Source organism: Wasmannia auropunctata, unplaced genomic scaffold (genome assembly GCF_000956235.1).
Source record: "Wasmannia auropunctata unplaced genomic scaffold, wasmannia.A_1.0 LD336023.1, whole genome shotgun sequence".
Lineage (NCBI taxonomy): Eukaryota > Metazoa > Arthropoda > Insecta > Hymenoptera > Formicidae > Wasmannia > Wasmannia auropunctata.
In genome coordinates this window covers 114986-136344 of record NW_012026867.1, presented here as the reverse complement: position 1 = coordinate 136344, position 21359 = coordinate 114986, and the positions used below count along the sequence as shown (strand labels likewise).

Genomic DNA, 21359 nt, shown 5'->3' with positions numbered 1-21359 from the left:
ACGACACGTATATCCGAACGCTTCTCTTCTAACAAATTGAGCGCGCACAATATACATTTCGCACGTGTGATGTATTTCTTCGTTAACGGTTTTCACTGTGTTACGAAGCATCACCTGATGTTCCGCGAGAGAGGCCACGTATAACGACTATAATTAATATTTCTTTTAATTATATCGCTCGCGTCCCCATACGCAATTACTCGGTAAAGAATTCTCGTTTTGATGTCACAAAACAGGTTCACGAGTATGGCGTTTCACTTACGATAATTGCGAATAATAATAAATAATACGGTGGCGAGTTAATATCACATAGCGTAAGCGATTTTCCTCATAATGCGCGCCCACGGACGCGCGACGTACCTAATGATATGGTAAAAACTTAACGATAGTCGGCGTGATAAGATTGCTAAGATACCGATCTTTGCGAAATCGCGCGGTGCATGTGGAATTAAAGTTCCTACTTATCTTATGTCGCGCGTGACCCCCGCGAATTTTTCAATCGGTCGTGTCTGTCGATCCAAAGGTCTTCTTTGAAAAGTAACGGCAGAGCATAGGCATTATAGTAATTGAAGGAAAAGTGAAGAATGGCGCCGCGTCGCGCATTATTATTCCCTGTCAAGTGATTATTTACGAGCGTAAATGATCATTTTCCATCGAGAGTCTGTGCTTATTTACTTAAAATTTATTTTCATCTTTTTAGCTCCAACTATGAATTAAAGAAGAAATGTCGATATAAAAATGTAAATAACTTTCAGGTAAAATCGCGGCGAGGTCCATTTTCACGAAGATGGGGTGAGGGAGGGGGACGTTCCATTACACAGCGAAATAACAAATCGCCGCGATAAAAAGGCATAAAATCAATTGGATACGCGACGCAGAAGTAACAAGTGTGCCGGCCGCTAATGCACGCGGGGCTCGTAGAGGTCCTGATGTACCGGCGCGATTTATCACTGTAAAACGGCCCAATGGGTGTTAGCTGTCAGGTCGGCCGACCGCCGATTTGTCAACCGGTGGCTGGCCGCGAGCTTTGACTAACTTTGTCGCGGTGAATCGCGGTGGCCGGCCGTTGCCGCGGTAGCGATGGCATCTCGACTTTGCGCTAATGCGACCGTCAGAATGACACGCTCGGGAGTGCATAAAAGCGCAGATCGTATATCAAAGAGGATCCCTCTGTCCGTCTTAATCCTTAATAGCTCGTGCCGTCTTGATTGCACTCTCGCTCGAATATCGCGAAAGAATTCCTAGCGGTTTCCATGATTTTTTATCGCGTAATAATAATCAATTGATTGTTCGTTTGTACTTAATACTTAAACCAGCAGAAAATAATACAGTACTAAATATATGAATTAAGATAAAAATCAATTATCCTTTCGTGTAATAATATTGCCTCGATAAAAGTTAAATTTCTTCATGATAAACGTTTGATTATATTGTAATGCAAATACGGCGATTACACGTGCGAAATGATACTTCTTGAGTAAAGACGTATAGAAGCAGATTTTAATCGATTCCGATCGAAGACTCACTTAATTATATAGTTGCTTCTATCAAGGACTAAATATTCCAGAGTCGTTTATGGGCAAGATTCAATTACTCTCATCGTGTGCGGCACGACGTATGGACTGCAGGAATTTACTCTGCTAAAATTTTATCTGACCATTTAGATTACCGACCGGTGTACAACAGCGTATGTAGATCGGCTGAATCGCTTCATAACATTCATTGACTTCGGTACCTCCTATTACCTAGTATTTTGCGAATTGAAACGCCCAGCTCAGTTATAACTCACGCGACTGATATTAACTCTTCACCGTTCTGCTTTGGACTCGTCATATTTCATTTGCGCGAGATACCATAAATTGCTAACCGTATTTTTAAGTCGAATTATTACGTTCCAATGAGAAAACGAATTATTACGTTCCAATGAGTCGTATTTAAGTCACATATAAGTTCCGTAATTACAAGTGATAGTGCACAGTAATTGGATACGTGAAATCTTCTTAAATGGTAAATCGCCGCGATGTTTAGGTTTACAATGAATAAACGAAATGTCGCTTATATAAACTTCGTGCACGCTTCTTTCTCGACGCGCCGTCTCGTCGAGAACTACGGTCTTTACGGTAAATTCCGTAAACGGGAGCTCTTACATTCCGGCGAGACTGGTTGGTATGCCATCGGCGCGGGCCCCTCCCCCCCCCTCTTCACAAATTTGCAGTCTCTTTACTGCGTAATGACATTACGCCGTTACGGCATCCTCGTGTTTTCACCCTGGTTTATGCATTTATGCACAAGGGGAAGGTGGAGGAGGCGGATGGCGAGAAGGAGAGGAGGCGGAGGTGAGAGACGGCGTCTCTCGGGGAACGGGCAGGTATAGGGGATAATGAGAGGGCGGCCGATGGTGCCGGTTTAATCATCTCGCGAAACACCTAACGGCTGTTACTCACGACGTCGTTGACTACGGACCGCCGCCACGAGGTGTCCCCATCCCTGGCATGAGTCTGCTCAATCAGGAATGTCTCCCGGCATGAATCACCCTTGGCCCATAAGTTGCACAGCGTGCTTTTGCGAACCGATCACGACGGCGATCGGCAGCAGCTGTCGCATGCGTAAACAATAAGTCGAAAATGCTATCAATTTTTAACACTATATAATTCTGGAACCTTAGGGATTTGCCTTTTAATTCTTTCTCTCTCCATTTATTTCTAATCTTGCGGCGATGGTCCGTCGACGAAAATTATATAACCATTAAAAGAAGAAAATTTATGCGAAATGCTACACCAAGATCAGCTGAAATGCCACATCGGCGCGGGCGTTATCGTGAGATCGTGATGCTTGAGGTGAGAAAAACACGCAAACGTTCGCGATTTACGCACAAGAAAAATGAGGTCCAATCTGACAATCTTTAATGGTCGACGATTACACGTACATGGATATATTGTGAAGTCGGTAATTACACCTTGCGCGTACAATGATGCACGGGAGGACAACACGTCGCGCCGACAACACGTGCGCGCTTTAATCTCATTCTTAAAACCGATGGCGCCGCCGTAATTACGGGGTCATATGATATATGCGCGTACAATCGTCGTTCCGATATCGATTTCTGATTGCTATCAGGCGCGCACGAACTCGTCATCGAGGTCGTCCTCTTGTTACTTATTGTAAAAATACGCGGCGACCGTCTGAAAGGCACCCGATCTCGCTCGGTCCTCGGAAGAGGAGAGAAGGAGGGAGAGAAAAGAGATCGAGTCTCGAGACGCTCTCTCGGAAGCCGCGATTAGGCGCGGGTCGAATTAGGAGTAAAAGGAGCGCGACCTCGTGCACGACGCACGGTAAATTACCGAACGACAAGCGGCAAGATGGGATCTGACACAACATTTTTACGCTCGTCCGACGGCGCGTACGAGGCCCCATTACTTATTCGTAATGGGATTAAGGGCACCGCGTGGTGATGCAATCCACGACGCGAGAAATTCGAAGCGGATCGCGCGCGCAGCGAAAAGTGATAAAACAAGCGTCTTTCTCCGAAAGTTGTACCGCCGCCGTGTCGTTTTACGGGGCGTTAGGCCATGAAATTGTAATTTAATTGCTTCTCCCGCAAGTCGTGTTCCTGTGGCAGTGATTGCGGTCGGTCGGTCGGTTGGTCGGTCGGTCGGTCGGTCGCAATTTGCATCCTAAATTAAAAATCCTTCCTCCCGAAGACCCGGACTCGCCGACTATCGAGCTCGCCGCGAATCGGGCCGCGCGATAAGTTTTGCACGCCGAGGCGTCGTTCGTTAATTATGCATGAGAGCCGTTCCTATTTATAATATTCGGCCGAGGCAAACAATGTACAAAACACTCATCTAATTATGCCAGACTGCGTGTGGCCGCGTTGCGTTTCGGGAGACATTTACGATCTGCCGCGCTAACGAGCTGAATCGCACGAATCGACATCGACATGATTTTAATTTAAATAAATGCTTCCTTCGGGTAACACACGCGCAAAAGCGTGTTAGGTAAATATTAATATCCGTGTGCTCGCATCTCTTTTCCCCGCGGCCAATTAGAGTGTTGATTTACACCCGCTCGGGTCACCGAGCTCTGAATGAATTAATTATTGCGGCGGATTATTATTTTGCTCGTAAAGGCGACCAATTAAAAGCACCTTGCTCGCTTTTACGACTTCTCGCACAAAAAGTTGTTTCAGGAGAATGTTTACATTATTTATTGCACGAGTGTACATCTTAAAGTAACTCGATTACAGTCGAATTTACATAGTCGAGTTGAGAGTGTTTGAACCGGCTTGTAAATCTTGAGGTATCGGAGGTAAATGGTTTTCTACTCTCATTAAAATACCAAAAGCCTCGTCTTTTTTTATGGATATATTCGAATGATAATGTCAAATCTCTGAAAATTAGCCGAACTGATAGAAACACGCGGATAAATGCGTGAGAACGTTAATGATCTTCGTGTATACGCACTTTTTCGATTTTAAACGGCGCGGAACATAGAAGAGACGAGCGATAGCTGCCAACACAGTCCAGCTTTTCGACGACTTTCGATGACTGTATTACAGATCATAATTTATCGGTTTGTCGAAAGTTGTCTCACGGCACGTACACGTGGATCATTCTCGCAAGATAAACATGTTAAAACGCCGTCCGTCGTAGGCCGCGCGAGGATTCATCATTCTACTTCACATATCCTTTTCTCACTCCTGTTCATATCTTTCTCTTTCTCTCTCTCATCTCCTCGCGCGCAATTTGTCTTCCTTCGAATTCGCCGTGACGGCTGTCACTCCGCTGACACCGAGATCACGCTCGATTATGTTTCCCTCGCGATATTCGTCACGATAATAGGAAGCTAGTTGGCCGTTGCGCCCACAGAACGCCAGATGAAATTTGCATAAACATTAGTCACGTTCCCTTTCTTACATTCCGATACGTATCGCGGCGAGCAAAGTAGATTACGTGCCAACCGCCGCGGTGCCGTGACGAGGAAACGTCGGTAATTCGCAACAAAAAAGAAAAATCGGACGATCGATAATAACCGGATAATAACGCCAAACAATTGTCTTATTATGTGAAATTACAATTTCAAATAGCCGCCATGGCGGTCCCGGTCAATATTGATTGACCATTCCAGTCGAAACGTTCAGTATAATCGACCGCACAACGCGATGTTCGTATATCGATAACAGCGCCGTGAGAACTGACTACGAAAAGGTAAGTCAAGTGCGAGAACCGGATAGTAACGAAAGAGGAAAAAAAAAGCACGAAAAATAAAATGATGCCTCGAGATATAGCCGAAATGGCCTCTGTTTGCCTTTGAAGTTTACCGAGACGTTGACATCGATGAGACCATAGTGATGCAAATGAGATCTCTTCCCCCGACTTCCGTGGGAGTCCCGCACACTTGACGCATTTTAGAATATAAGCGAGCTTGAACGTCAATTTAAAGTATTTAAACGTTGCGTAATATTCTATAGAGTCGCGACAATATTTAGTATTGATATTACGAGATTAACAAAAATATCATTGGCGCGTCTGAGATCGTCAATTTATTACAAACAGTTTTTGAGCGAAAGCAGTGTCCACTCCGAGATGACGCAAGGAGCCGTGACGTTTACGTGCTGATACTAGGGCGATTTTTACGACAGCTCTGGTATTCCAAACAATCCGTGAGTTCTAGTGTTTATGGCGCGTCTGGTAGCTTTTACTATTGCGCTCTTCCGGTGATTTCGGCGGCTAACATAATTATGTGTGTATACACAGCGTGTAGCTATGTATATCCGTACAATGTTGTTCTCCACTTTTGTTTTTTTGCGGATCGGATAAAAATTTATGATGCTCTAAAGATTCTTAATGAAGTCGACGGGAAATTCTTTCTCCAAATCCGACCATCTTTCTCCACAGTCGTCAGGATTGTTGTAAAGGATGTTTACTACTTGAACTTTTTTTTAAAATAAAATAAAGCAAATTGAAATGTCAAAAGTCTTTATCGTTTGCGATGATCCGATAAGGATAAAATCCCAATGGATTCGCGTTCTCTCGCGCGTGTCTTCTTTGGCCCGACTCTGAAGCATATATCGCGATATAAATGCAGCTATTAAATTTAGACTCAAAGTTAACGGCATGTGAAACTCGGCCACTGCCCACTGGAAACGCGGCTACGCCAAAAAAAAAGCTACAAAGGCGAAAAAGGTAGCGGAAAGAATAAAATGGAGTCAATAATAAGCGTGAATCAAAATGATTCTTCCACATATTCAGTCTTTCAGCATATTTATTGAATATTCGTTATACGTCACATGTTCCACCGTTCTTAATTAAGTTATTAGTTATAATTGAGCGAATTGAATTCTGTGATCTTTTAAATTGAATTCTTAGATCAAAATTCGTAAATCATACACATGTATATAATTAAATCACATTAGATAAGCCGGAATTAGATTTACAGCCTAACAATCGTGAAAAAGCAATCGCGATACTCGACGGCGTTCAGTGAAATATTTCCGATCATACCATTAACGTTACAGTACTTATTCAATCAAATCGCTTGTCCGAATCGAATTAATAAAACATGAGCGCGATTGCGCGGTATTGCGCGGAAAATGATCGATCTCCCAAAAGCGAGGGAAAAGCTGATCTCGCGCGTCACGCGCTATTAAGCCCAGACGCGCGGCGTTCGCGCGAGAAACGTCGAAAAAACGAAACGTTTAAAAACTGTAAATATGTCGCCTGCGGTCGCGCCTGCGAGACCGTTCTCGCTCGCGGTTCGCGGTTCCGAGATTTACGCAGCCGGCGCTAAATCAAGGAGAAAGAGAGAAAGAAAAACAGAGAGACACGGATTCTGCTGTGCTCTCGTCTCGACGAGGTGCCGCGGTTTAAAACACCGGACGTAATGCACACCGACGTGCTCTCGACGTTGTGGAGGCACAGATGAATCACTGTATAATCGCAATAAAGCAATGAAGGTTAACTGTTCGATGTGGCTTTTTATGCCATGCTTTTTAAGATCGGCGCGTATCACTGCAATCTAAACGATAATTATTCTATTTCACTTTACACCGCAATCTTTCACCCGCACTGACTTTACGATTTTCTCTATCCGCATTGGAGTATTTCTAAAACTGTATAAGTGTTAAATATATTTTATTATGCAACGTGATTTGTATTCATGTTGGGTTATAAAGTTGATTGTAAACGGCAAGAAAGCGGGAATGCGTGAGAACGTCCGGGGAAGTATGCATGTATTGCGCAAGAGACGATCTGCAATTATATCGGGATGCTCGCGCCTCTTTTTTTACGTCCTCAGAACGCCACTGGGGAACGTGCTCTAAGATGTATTTCAGACACGGCCACCGCGGAACGGATCGTGGACCCTAAAATTGATTTATCTAAGAGAGCAAGCCAAGAGCGTCGTAAAACGCGTGGATGCCGTTTCGCCGATCGGAGGTAGCGACTAGACGCAAGAGTCAACGCGAACGCGTAAACGTTACCACGTGACGGTGAAGTAAAAAAAAAAGATCTTTACGACGAGATCGCAATTAACAGTACCCCATTTTGTCGCTCTCCGATCTTCGTTTGTGGTCTCGGATATGCAGGCTGTTGGACGATTAATCCCGCGGTGAGGTGGCGGTGGCGGCGGCGGCGGCGGCGGCGGCGGCGACGCGCGCTTCTTGCGAATCTCGCAATAAAAGTGCAATAAATTCATGCAGTTTAGATGCGTCTGACTGGCGACTCAATCTGCTTCTGGTTCTGCCGCGTGCTCATTGGTGGAACAGCGATAAACTCGTCCGCCGCCGTACGCATACGTAAGCTTATCTCGCGGCTCTAACGTGATTTTTCACCGTAAACCGGCGGTGAATACCGTCCTATCTAAATGCCATGACGTATCGGTATCGTTGAAAAAATACGAATTTCACAAGGATGACCGAATCGCTGGAAATACACGGTATAAAAGGAGCGATATACTAATCGCGAAGGGTCGAATTGCGAGTATTATAACGTAGCGTGTAACGTGTATTATTGCGTAATACGACCCGATTGCAATTTATAATAATCCGCTTCATTGTTGCAGCGGTCATTATTGCCGGGCATCACGTTTGCCACTATCGCTGGATTTCACTCGTTGATCTCTAACCAGATTTCAGCCGCAGCCGCCGCCACGCCGCAGGCGGCGCCGCATATATCGCGATAATGAAGGCAATCCATTTGCTTATTCACCGTGTCACTCTCGTGGGAGTGAGACATTAGCGTGGCAACGTGGGTAACTCGCCCGTGCGACAGGGCAGAACGTAGGCGCCTCTTTTGCACGGCACGCATCCAAGTTCCCAGATTCGTCGCCGCGTTCGCTGACATATCGGGTGAACGGATCGCGAGCGGCTGATTCATGTGTAAAGATTCAATTCGACGGAATCATCGGACGTGGATGAACATCATATTGTCACAAAATTGTCAAACGTTTGCCTCATCGCACCATCTTGCGTCAGAGATATGGCTGTGCTCTAATATTATAATCGACGTTGAAATATATTAACGTCTTTGAAATTAATGCTGAAAGGGAGAGTCTTAAATCAGGGATGCGTACATTCATCGTTCGCGATCAAGATCACCGCGGCGTCGTCGTGGAAACACGAATTTCAGGTTTCCGTCAAAAAAATCCACAATTGCTCAATACATAATAAATACGGAGCATCGGCTTTGTCGGTGTCACTTTAATTGGCGACTGGTCGTCCGGGGAACCAGTCCTCTCGCCGGGCTCTCTCGATTCACCCGGTGATACCTCAGTCGGGGCGAGTTCCCTGAGGGCCATTCACAAATGATATCATGAATGAGCTTCGTTCGTCCTGAATAAAACCTCTCGGCGAATCTCTCCGGCCGCGGGAATATCTTTGACGGCCCGTCGCATTTAATATCATAGAGCCGGTTCTGAAGGCGAGTCGGCCTATTTGCGAATATCCGGTGAAAATGAACTTCGACTTTTAAGCAGGATTTATTTGTAACGTTATTAATTATTTACCCGAGTCGGCCCGAGATATAAAAGTCGTTTATTGGCAAACTACTCGTCGTTATACAACAGTTATGTCACCCAAATTTAACGATAATAGTCGAAAGTTAAATTTAAATTCGCTCCCGCGGCGGTCGCTGCTTCTCGTAAACAACACCGTGAAATCGTAATTATGCATAATACTGGCGCGGATTTACGCGCGACGGTCTTCGGAGTGCATTTATTAATTATGCGCGATAGCCACGGGGAAACTATTCTCAGGAGACACGCACGGGTATGTAAATCACGAGTGATAGGCGCTTAACGGATTTGACGATTAGCTCCGACCGCGTTAGTCGCGCTTTACAATTCTCTTTGTGGGCGTTTACACCCGGTAGTTGTCAAACTGCCACCTATACCACCTACTGCTTCTTATTATAGTCGATTAAATACATTGAACACTTGACCTCTGTCGTCCGAATTGGGACGAATTTGTAACTCAATTAACAACTTTACGGATGTATTTTCTTTTTCAGGTATTCTGTTCTGTATTTTTCAGAAAAAAAATTTTATTTTATGTAAAAGTTGAGATCTTTATCGTACTCGTCACACCATTTACATCGTCAATGTAGTATCGGGTGATCGAATGCGACTTTTTTGCGCAATAAAGTGTATATAGACCTTACTTATAATTCACATGCTTTAATATCATTCCCGCACGTAATCCCGCATGACGGCAGTCGCGAATATGATAATAAAACTGTGCGGAATATCGCAATATTATATCGCATCGGCATAGGAATATGAATCGCAGCGCAAATTGATCTTATTTTCATAACTAATCATACATGTCTATACACATTACGTACATTAGATAAGTCGACCGGCTCCATTCACCAGTTTTTCCCAAAGATTTTTTCGAGCGCGAATACGAGAGCGCGGCTAAGTGTATTGACCAGATGTCGATCCAGGTAATTTGCTAAAGCCATTGGAATATATTAAACAATATTCACCGTTCACATTTCCATAGACTTAATTTCGACACGATACATCAACGGGCGAATATTATATGTCCACCGGCGTAATGTCACATAATTCGTACCTTACTAATGTCTCGATGACTTGTGCTATTTCTACAACGAAGAAATAAATGTGCTTGTTTTCTAGTTAAACAAGTACGTTTATGAAAAATGGAAAGAAGTGGAAATTTTTATAATCTTACAACGTATATCCATTACACCGTCACAGTCTCCCGGTCCTTCGGAATCCTTCTCAACTTGGAAGGATAGTGTACAAGAAATCGTCGACAACAGGACTTTTTAGGATCTCGTGCGAGAGGAAGAGAGATAGATAAAGAGTGAAAACGTGATATATTGTGATTTAATTTACAAAATTAATAATGACACAATGTTTTCTCGAAGAAGATAATATGCATAAAGAAATTTGAAAATCATTTAAGAAAAAAATATCAATAGAAATTTGAAAATCATTTAAGAAAAAAATATCAATAATATCTCATATAAATTATACTAAATTGTAGCAAGGCGAGCAAAAAGAAAAAACTATTTTTTATCAAATTACATAGATGAGTCACTGTAATATCCATGATATGTACGTTTTCCGTCTATCAGATTTTAAAATGATTAATGAAGTTATAATAGTATAAGTAGAGTATAAGAGAAGCCTACTGCAAAAAAAGACGACAACATATAACCGATCTCATTTATCGGATCAAGGAGGACGAGATCGTTGATTGTGTCGAGCAAGAAAGTTAAGAATCGTAAACGACGACATTTTCTCACGCGGAAAAAGCTTGCAAACGGAGTTCATGCTGATTTTAACGAGTGCGGTTGCGGAAACTATGTCTCATTATTTATCCTAAGATCGCTGTCGGTGTAAATTAAAAATTGCGGATTCGTTAAGGCGGATTCCGTCGCGTGGGCGGAAAGAATGGTAACGTCACAATAAGAGGTCGTATAAAGAGAATATATCGCGACGTGCGAGACGTCGCGAAATGTGTGAATTGTCGGGAACAGCTTATTGCACCGAATGGCGCTGAACTTTTCTTAGATTCCCGCGAAATGGATTTAATTCCCGATTAGTTGGCGATTACAAAATATCGACTGAATAATTGAAAGAATATACGGACAACATTTCCAAAAGCCAGTCTCTCTCTCTCTCTCTCTCTCTCTCTCTCTCGATTGCCAATTTGTTTGACTGCACGTGTTCATACGATCGGCATTCTCCTCGCCAAGGGCCCGACGTATGTAGTAATTACCGTGAAAGTTAACGGTAATAAACTAATGACAGCTCGCGAGATAGAAGGCGCCGGTTAACCAAGCTTAACGCATTCTCCACGATGTTTTTATCGCGATGTAGCTAGGCGCCGCCGCCGATAAATGACTCAATGCAAACCCTGGCGGCGGCGAGTCCGCCTCTGTTTAAATGCCAATGGGCTTCTATGTACTTCGTACTTATCGATGCGTTACGCGGCGGATTTCGTGATAGGAAAATCCCGATCACACACGTCACGCAGGTTTATTCGGGCGAAATTCTCGCGACGGTGCAAAAATTCTGAAATTATGTGTCGCGCGCTTATCGCGTCGGTTAAAGTTCTCTTACAACCGTAGCGTTATTTCTACCAAATTGCATCGCGAGCTATTCTTACGTCATTACGTACCTCTACCGTATCGCTCATATCTTGTCATAATCGAAAAGAAATTGCAACCGTTATTTGGGTTTAGTCGCGTTTAACTATCGGCCGGGATACAATAATCGCGATTTGTTCCGCTCGGCGGGATATTAATGTTTAACGGCGATCCCGCCTGGGATAATCTCGCAATAACCAGCTATAAGCCATTGAGAATACTCATGCAGGTCAAATTATCAGTATTGCAAGTCACCACGCGAGAATTATACGTCTCGTTCATTACTCGTAAACGATGCCGTAATTAAACCACCGAGGCCTGCGTCGTGCCTGCGTCTTCGAGAGCAGACCGACTGTTTATCTTGCCGCATCGGGATCGTTAAGACATCGATCGATGGAGATTGCACGTCCGGCTTGACGGGGTTCTTTCGACGGACCTTGATTGTACGCGCGCTTGAGGAACGAACGAGAAACGAAGGATAGGGCGAAAACGTAAAGAGAAAGTCGGCGTTGTTTTCACATGAATGGACAACGTGGTGTCAAGTATAGTCCTCAGATTGGCCACGCTTTTTACTAAAAATTCATTTTCCGCGATCAACAACGACCACCGTTCACCGCCACGCGACATTGATCTTTAAGATTAAATCCGCGCGGTTACTTCCTGGTAGAAATCTTGTTTCATAATCAAACTGTCGGGACAATACAGTTATTGTGTCATATTATCACACAGGACTGGTAGGTTTAGGATTTGTTCGGGCGATTTATTGGGGATTTAGAGGATTATAACCACTTCACTTCTCTGCTATGGTTGTATATACCCTTAATGCCGGTATTGCTTATGACATTTTAGGTGCATTTTTAAAGCTGATATTATTTAGTCAATGCTGTTTTGTTGGTTATCGACTATAGAATTTTGTTAAGGAAGTTATTAGAGCAATACAAGTATTTCTCGTACCATTCTTATCGTATTCTTCTAATTACGGTTAGATTTTTTAAAATAAAGTTTATGTATACTACATAAAATTTTAAGTGTTCAGTATTTGTTCAATCTCTATAATTGTAAATAAAACCTGTATATAATTGTATCTCCGTCATAATCTGACCATAGAGCGATTGCTTCAAGCTTTTCAATTAACGCTTTGCTAATAATATTATTTTTATCCTTACAGCTTTAAGAATGTTCTAACTCGCGCATAAAATTGCGGTTGATCATTAGAACGGTCGTGTTCGTCGACAGTCCGCGACGGCAATCGGCCGTAAATTCACGTGCGGTGCGTTGCTTGAGCGGTAGCGCGTGATAACGGCGCGCTAAAGTCCGTTTGGTTATCGTTAATCGGCGCGAGATCGGTCGTGCACGTGTGCCGGTGTAGGTATACACGCAGGTACACGCACGGGAAACGATGCGCGAATCGCGAAGGAATGCAAACCGATCGAATTCCGCGTATCCGCGCGACAGTCCGCGATAAATGCATTCGGTGACGAAACGAGAGAATTACGTTTTATCGCGCCTCACTGCTCCCTCCCCGTCGCCCTTTTATACCGGGGAAACACCATGATAAGAAATGTGACACGTTTCACTGACCGTGCTCGAGCATCTTATCAAAACGAATTCCACACGTCGTGACTCACTGTAGGCAACGATACTTATACCATATGTATTACACCTCCACCGTGCCATGTCGGCGCAATAATCCGAAATTATAACCCTAATCGGCTTACGATTACACGCCACATCGTGCCGGTCCGCTTTCATCCCCGAACTCCGCCTACTGGAAGCAAATAAATGCCGGATCGGGAATCGAATGAATGCCACTATTTTGATAATCAGGCGGAAGGAGGACGCCGATGATTCATGACGACGGGCAAGCCCGCGGGGCGACGAGGACACCCGGGGGCCGATCGCCTCGCCATGGAACATCTACGTCATCGAATCGCTCCGTAATTATTTGTAATTGTCTATGATAAATATGTTTGATTGTGTCGCGTGGTAAATTTAGCTACTAATAATAAATATAATAAAAGATTGACAATTTTATATAATCTTTGAAATTTAATTTCGAATAACAAGTAACTAGGTTTACTTCCTTTTATAGACTTATTGCAAGAAAAAGAGAAATGGAATTATGCTTCACTTCGAACTATTTAACAAATTTGTTTCATTCAGTATTCCTCACGCTTTGCATACGGATGCAAACAACTTAGTTTTTTTTTGTTACACAGCACTCTTTACACTTTACATACGGAGTGCGTTTAGCTAATCGAGTCTCTAACGCGACTAATGAAGGATTAAGCATTGAAAGCCACCTTTTCCTAAGTCCATCTTCTTCCCGTGTCTCGGAAACCGACACGACCAGCTCGACCTCGGCATTTCGCTCGGAATTAATTTGCGACGAGTGAGGAAACGCGCGATTGCGGACGGACCTCGTTTCTAGTCGAGTCACCTCGCCCGATCTCGCGAGGGATCCCGCGATGGGGCCCGCTGGGGCCCTCGCGATCGGTGGCGTCGGCTTTCCTTCGCATCTCGTCGGCTATCAAAATAGTTTGTTCCGTTTCGTTCGCTCGAACGAACGCGCGCACGCGTGAAGTCCCGTCCATTACGGAACGGTGAGAAGGCGTGTTTCCACCGTGTGAGAGGCGTCGCGACTTCCAGACGGGGACCAATCGATGATTTCTCGAGAGTCATTAACTCACATAACGAATGATGCCAGGAGAGCGTAGATGCCGATACCGCCATGCTGTTATGCATGGCGTTCCCCGCTCCTCATCTTTATCAATCAGAATTTTATGCGATTGCAGAATTATCGGGATTTAGACACAACAGGCAGGATTATCATTCACTTCGCAGTTTATCATATATTAATCGATGGCGCGATAGAGCGCATAAATAAGTAAGATAAGGCATGATGTAACGTAAAACGTTAAGATAACGTGAAAAGAGAGAGGAAAAAAAAGGAAAAAGTTTTCGAAACATTTGTCGATCCTCTCACGAGGGAATATATTCCTGTCCGGTAGGTCAGTAACACACGTTGCCGAGCGACGTAATCGCCGGGATCGTCGGAGACAAGTGAGCATAAGATAAGATACCGATTCGCAGCATCGTTGCGAATCGCGTGACGAAACGACGCCCGCACCTTGCACGTTTGCACGAAACGCCGGCATTCAGCCTCGTTAACTTTATCGGCAAATCTCGAATATCGGGTCCAGTCGGTTGTGACACGTCGCGACGAACGCGTCGTCCTGTCGATTCACGCGATTGCGACTCTTCATGTCGTTCGTGCGATTAACTCGCGATTTTCGCGGATAAGGATTCATTGAAGAATCGAAGTTTCAGTCAGTTTATATGAAAATTTTGCGCATTTAGAATCAATCACATGAAGATCTTGTTTGATCAGGTTTTGAAGTGACAAGTTGCTATAGAATTTGCCGAAGATTTTTCTTGCGTGAAAGGTGAGAATGTGCGATTACGATTGCGAAAAAAAAGAGAAATGCGTAAAATTTTGTAAATTGCACATTTGTATTCGGGATTAAAGTGTATTATATTCGCATTTAATGTTATATAGAATACAATTGTGGATTAGTTTACATAATATTGTGGAATAATAATTATCAATTAAACAATCAAATTCAGTCTCTAGATATTAGCAAGATATTATAATATGTATTTAAATTCAGAATTTTCAATTCGAATCAACCATTAAAGTTAATAATAATAACGCGCGACATGATCACGAAATGAAAATAATCGATCGCGAGTTTTGATAACGATTCGGATGGAGTGATAATTTGGCAATGATTATCTGGTCGCGATTAGCGGCAACGTAAGAGACCCAGTAAAATACGTGCGTACCTATATGTTTATTGATTCTGTCGATAGGTTGCCGGCGCGGTAGCCATGTCATCGCCGGATCGGCACGACGGATCATCACGAGAAATCGACGTGGAGCCGGGAGAGAGCCATCGTCGTCGACCCGGTATACTTAGGACCGCCGAATAACGCCGGCAGCCGAGGAATCGGTGACCGAAGGATCGATACGAGCGAATCGATCCACCAGCTCGCAACCTACGGCCTCCTTGCTGGCCTGGCCAGCTACTATGCGAATTGAAGCTCTCAGCACCCTCGTCGCGGTAAGTTCTAGTTGCAAGATAAATCTTGCCGAATTGTCATTTATGAGCAATGCGAGAATTAGAGAATTATATACATATATAAGAAAAATGTGTAACTTGAAAACTTAGGAAAAAGATCAAGTTAAATATCAGTCTAGCATGTAAGGGGCTACGAATTGGAGATTGCAGATTGTGAATCGAAGATTAAAATTCTCAACCCAGCAAAACAAAACGGATTAAAAAATTAAATTGATTAGTCGAATTCTAATTTTTAATTTGCAATCTCCAATCTTCAGTATACAATCTAAGGCTTCAGTCAATTGTCTCGTTAAATTATCTTTCGAAGAGAATCAATCGACAACCTGTTCGACGCCGAGTGTTAACAGTAGCCTCTCCACGGATATATCTCTTAATAAAATCCTCCAATCCGTGTGCCTGTTGCATGCGGAGTGCATAAGGTCACCCATAATTACAATCGTTCACGATTGCCCCCGTACGCTCGTCGATTGATGCAACAATCGACGAGCGTGCGCGTCCCTGACGTTGCATTGTACCGGATGAGCGAGGAGCGAGACAATAATTACAATGTCCAGCAACTACGTAACGATCGTAAAGTACCGCCCGCCGCGTGCGTAATTAGCATATTATTGAGATAGACGGTGTGCACACACGGCGGACCGCCGGGTAGAGTTATTCTTACGTTTTCCTTCTTTCGCTGTCACGAATATGCACGATAAACTTTTGAGATTACGACGCGGATCGCGCGCTGCATGTCTCTCTTTCAATTTTCTTTCGAAATCTTCCACCTTTCGTCGCATTTCGTCGCAGTTGGACGTCGTCCTCCTCGCGTTTTCCCACAGTTTATTTTGGTATAATTGTCATCTCATTTAAACGCGTCAACACTCGCGCTGGGATCTCTCTTTAATTATAATATTCGAAGCTGCAATCTCTCGAGTGAGACATGACACAAATTTTCGACGAGAATACGTAGATATTCATTATATGCGTTTGTATAATAAAATAAACATACTTTGTCGATAATCGGGCGATGAAACGACCAAGCTGTATTTCGTTTAGAAATTTAAATAATAAATTTGCGTTATAAAATCTTCGTTCATCCATTACGATCGATTGATCGACATAACGCGATCGATTTAACGTATAAGACCGCACGCCGTTCGTACATATAGGATCACGTCCAGGCTAGCAACGTCGGAAGGAGAGAGAAAGAGCAACATCTCCGGTCGACGTCTCGCGCGCATACCGGTGTTATATCTACATAACATTACGTTGCTGACGACGTCTAGATGCACGAGACCGGCGGCGATCTCGCGACGTTACTACGCCCGTGATATTGATAAATGATAATCATTGGTGCACCGCGCGGCTGCTGCACCGATAATTTAATAATGGTAGATTAGCGACGCAACGCACACGCGCGTAAACCGGCACGCTGCAGCAGCGGCAGCCGGGCCAGCCTCTCACAGCGGCATTACTATGCTAATCGGTCTGCATCGGCGCCGATGCCTTCAATAAATAATCCTCTTAACGCGACGTTAAACGGGGCTGCAGCGTATATACCGCGCTCGCGTATCCCGGCCGACGATGTGACGACGATATACGTTCGACGACGAGTCCCCGCCGATTTGTGCGAATGTCGGATGCCGCCGCTGGTACGCGATGAAGATATCGCGATTTTTCGGAGAACGAGCAATGTATTCCTGATTGCCTCGGATCATCATAAATGCTGTGTCGTCGAGCACGCCGGGCGCGAGACGGACAGGAGCTTTAAGAACACGTTTAAATTCCCACAAAAGTGCGTCTTTTATCGTAATAAACGGATCATACCGTCTATTCTAAGAGCAAAAATGAGAAGTCTTAGAAGCGAGAAATCCTCAAGTTTTCGATTTTTGAACCTCAAGGTGTATGAGATCTTAAAGTCCAAAGTGCAAAGCGCAGGAATATAATTTTTATAGTAGCGTCATTTTGAACGTGGAGTTATCCGATGGTAAAGTCATTGTGAATAACCGAAGAATAACTGAATGGAAATATAGTTCTTGTTTGTTCAATCGATACACGTCTGCACGGTTTGATTTCCAATGAGATCGAATGCTGGCCGCGATTAGTTTTGGTATCGATTTCAAAGCCGCCGGTCAGTCTGCTGCGTTGAATCATCCGTGTCGTTAGTGGTTAGCGATTCTAACAGTGGGAGCTAAAATTTCACGCTTTATCGCTGATTTAATATACAAGAAAAGCTAAAATTGACGATTGGCAACGGACCAGAAACTATACGCGTGACTTTACCGTCGCACCTGGCTTTTACGCAAATGCTAATGTATCGGTTAGCGCATTAAAGCAACTCGTAAACTTTCGGGCCTAATTCATACGTCAATATACTGCAGGCTTTTGATATAAGCTGTAATTTTGTCGAAATAAGTTTTCTGATCTATCATGCAAAAATTATAATTTGCCTCTACTTTAGTTGTTTATATCGAATCTTTGGTAGCACAGTGATTAAAAAAAAAAGCAAATGCGATTTATTTGCGTATATAGAATTTGCATAAGCTGATGTTCACCAATTCGGCGCGATGCTTCAGGTGCCCAACGAACGCCTCGCAAGAAGATATTGTCGAATGGCTCGCCTCCGTCTCCTTATTATCGCATGGGTTCGTCGTGGTGTGTAATTTAAAATAATTTGGAAATAACATATTACGAATCGTAGTTAGGCGTACAATATAAAAGGGGTTGGGTCTCTAAAAGCCGCGCGGCTCGCCCCGTGCTCTCGCGCGAATGATTTAGTGAGTGAGTGGGTGTATTTCGCCGTCGGGGGAGGACGTCGTCCTCCAGTAGTTCCTTTTTTCGTACGGGGTCTAACTTGATACACGATCGCGTTGCGGGAGAAGAAAGTACCAACGAGAAGGACGTTAACCGCAGAACAGAGTCGACGTTCGTTAAGTCGGCTCTGCGGTTTACCGCGACCAACGCGCTACGAAAAAAAAAAACGTATTAAAAAAAAGCGCGTGTCGCGCGCTTCCTCGTTTTCCCAATTAACATTCTACCCGTCCCCGACATACCAAACAACCGCGCGACGTCGCGCTCTCCGACCGCCGAGGACAGGTGTCTCGCAATGGGACACCGATAGAGGTACTTGTTTTACGGAAACCGTCGCGTCTGTCCGGATTCCCGCTTTAATGGCGACTTTGCGACAGACTCGCGGGGAGTAGTACATTGGGAAAAAAAAATTTATGACGCGCTTGCCCTCTTCAGATTCCCGATTCCGCTCCAATCTGTCGGCTAACACTCGGCTTGGCCATCTGTGAGATCTCACGTGGCGCGTATAACGAGCGCGTCGTCATTAATTTGCCGCGTCAAGGAGTAGGAGGGAAAGAGTCCTGCGGTCTCGAGCGTATACGCGAGCGCGTATAACCCGCGCGTACGCACGATTACGCATCGTGCTTCGCCACACGCACGCACGCATGCACGCACGTTATACGCACGCAAGGCACGAAACGGCAAGGCGACTAACCAAATATTTATACACGTCAATCATAACACATGGCGAAGCATTCGCTGTCTAAACAGTCCGCGGTGCCCTTCCGTGCGAGCCACTTCGCCGCGTTGGCCGTAACGTTCATTATGCCGGGCGGCACGCTGGAGGACCTTTCATTGCTTCTTACCTATCTCTAACAGACACTCGATAGTTGCCGTTTGTCATGCGCTCCACACGATGTGTTTGCCTTTCCACGGGGGGAAAAAAAAATCACATCGCGCTCGTTCGACTCGCGCCGTGCGCGTCGCGCGCACCGATATGTGATGCGCGATATTAAACGCTATTGTGGGCACAACTTCCGTTATGCTTTTCCCTTCGTTGAATGACCAGAAATCAAAAGGACGAATCGCGTGTAGTTAGAGATTCAAATCGTTGTCACGATCGCCTCGAGAATGACAAAGTGACACTCTCGCCGCGTTGTGACGCTCGACCAATTATATCAGCGGAAAATATGAGGAATTATCGGTGTGAGAGAGTTCAGCGGATGCGGATGTATATCGAACGTTATTATAATGCAAATGTTATGTAATGTATGTGAAGGCTTGCAAGTCGCGAAGCGCGGCGAAACGAAATGCAACGGAATCGGCAAAAATCGAGTGGACGAGCGGGCGAGGGTCGAGTGACTCTCACAAAACGTTCGATAAATGGCGGGACGACGGTGTTGAAACCACCTTTGGCACTTTGCAATAAGCCGGGAGTGCCTCCGGTCCTTATAAACGCACAAAGACTATGCTAATGATACGAGCGTTGCATTGACGGCTGGGTAAATACGGGCCGCTGCTATATACGAGTCCCGTCGCGAGTTTATCGTGTAAACTGCCGTTAATGATTGCCAGCAAAGGCGAACCGGCCGTTTCAGCGCGTTGCTATTTCAGCGGCTCGAGGTTTAATTTGGCGTCGCTATCCATTTAAATTATCCGGAAGCACGAATAATTATCGGTTGGTCGTCAAACGCGTGGAGATCGTCTGAAGAGTCATTAGCACCGATTTCCCTCTCGACGGGAATGACAGGTATTTGTCGCGACTAATCGCGAATTAACGAAGGTAATTAAATTTTTTGCGAAGTATCTCGAGATTTTCATTTCTTCATTTTTTTTTTTTTTTGAACGAGAAGAATGCGAGGACAAACGGCGCAGTATTCATCGAATTTGTTCGCATCTACAACTTTCGTTCGAAGTATCGAAGTATATTATCCGCGCGATGTTTGTAACGCTTAACGTTAGTCGAAACAGGCGATAAAATCTTGTCGGAATGCGATTCGCGGGTCGTTACGAGCGCGTAAAAGTCGAAAACACGGCGTGTGCCAAAGCGCGTGCTCTTCTTCGGATGTACTAATCTGAATGAATGGAGTAGTAAAGTCACGGAAGAGTTCTGAATGAATTATAAGCAGAGTCGTCTTAAAGCAATGTATCTTACAAAGGAGCGAGAGTAAGTCGAGACTTTCTTTTTCTCCTCTATCGATAAATAATCTCTTTAGTAAGATAATTTTAAAAATAAAGATTATATAGAGGCATTTAGTGGATTAAAAAAAATTTTTAGCATTTTAAGTTAATAAAAGAACTTATATACATATATGTATAAATTAATATGTATTAACATGTATACATTTATATTTCTATCTATTTTCATTCTTTTTCCTTTTTAACTTTTGCATCTTTTTTTCTTTCGTTATTTTTTGCATGTATTGTTCTCTAATCATTCATTGCAGTAGATGTATGTGAGTGTTCGCAATATGTCGAGCTCGGTGGGTTCGCTAAGCTCACATGACTGTGCAGATCCGCGTCCTTGCAGAAGTATTTAACGATATTAGTTTTAATTGTTCAGTTTCCCGATTCTGTAACTCTTAACGACAATTGGTATCGTTATATTGTCGTTATGCAGCTTTTTTTACACATAGAATACCTGGAACAATATAACGATATCGAAACCGTCATTAAAAGTTACAAAATCGGGATACAGATATAAGATCCCGTGATATCGTTACATTACCGCCCGCGCTTTATTACAGCGTCTTGCATACCCGAGTGCGATTAAAGCCAAGTAGAACAGAATTTTTTATGCATTTTAAAAGAGTCTTTCGTCATTCAT

The 21359-nt window shown here is 44.0% G+C and overlaps 1 protein-coding gene across 3 annotated transcripts in view; it reads left to right on the top strand.

The window, feature by feature from the left end:
• The window catches only part of LOC105452952, an 81093-nt gene that overhangs the window by 52406 nt on the left and 7328 nt on the right, over nucleotides 1-21359 (top strand). For 2 of the 3 annotated variants that reach the window (XM_011694517.1, XM_011694515.1), the window contains exon 2: nucleotides 15492-15742. In XM_011694517.1, the coding sequence (XP_011692819.1) occupies nucleotides 15710-15742 (33 nt within the window). In that variant the 5' untranslated portion in view covers nucleotides 15492-15709. Of the gene's footprint in view, nucleotides 1-14802; nucleotides 15065-15491; nucleotides 15743-21359 lie in introns of those variants that run through there. The other variant, XM_011694516.1, reaches the window with a different exon arrangement.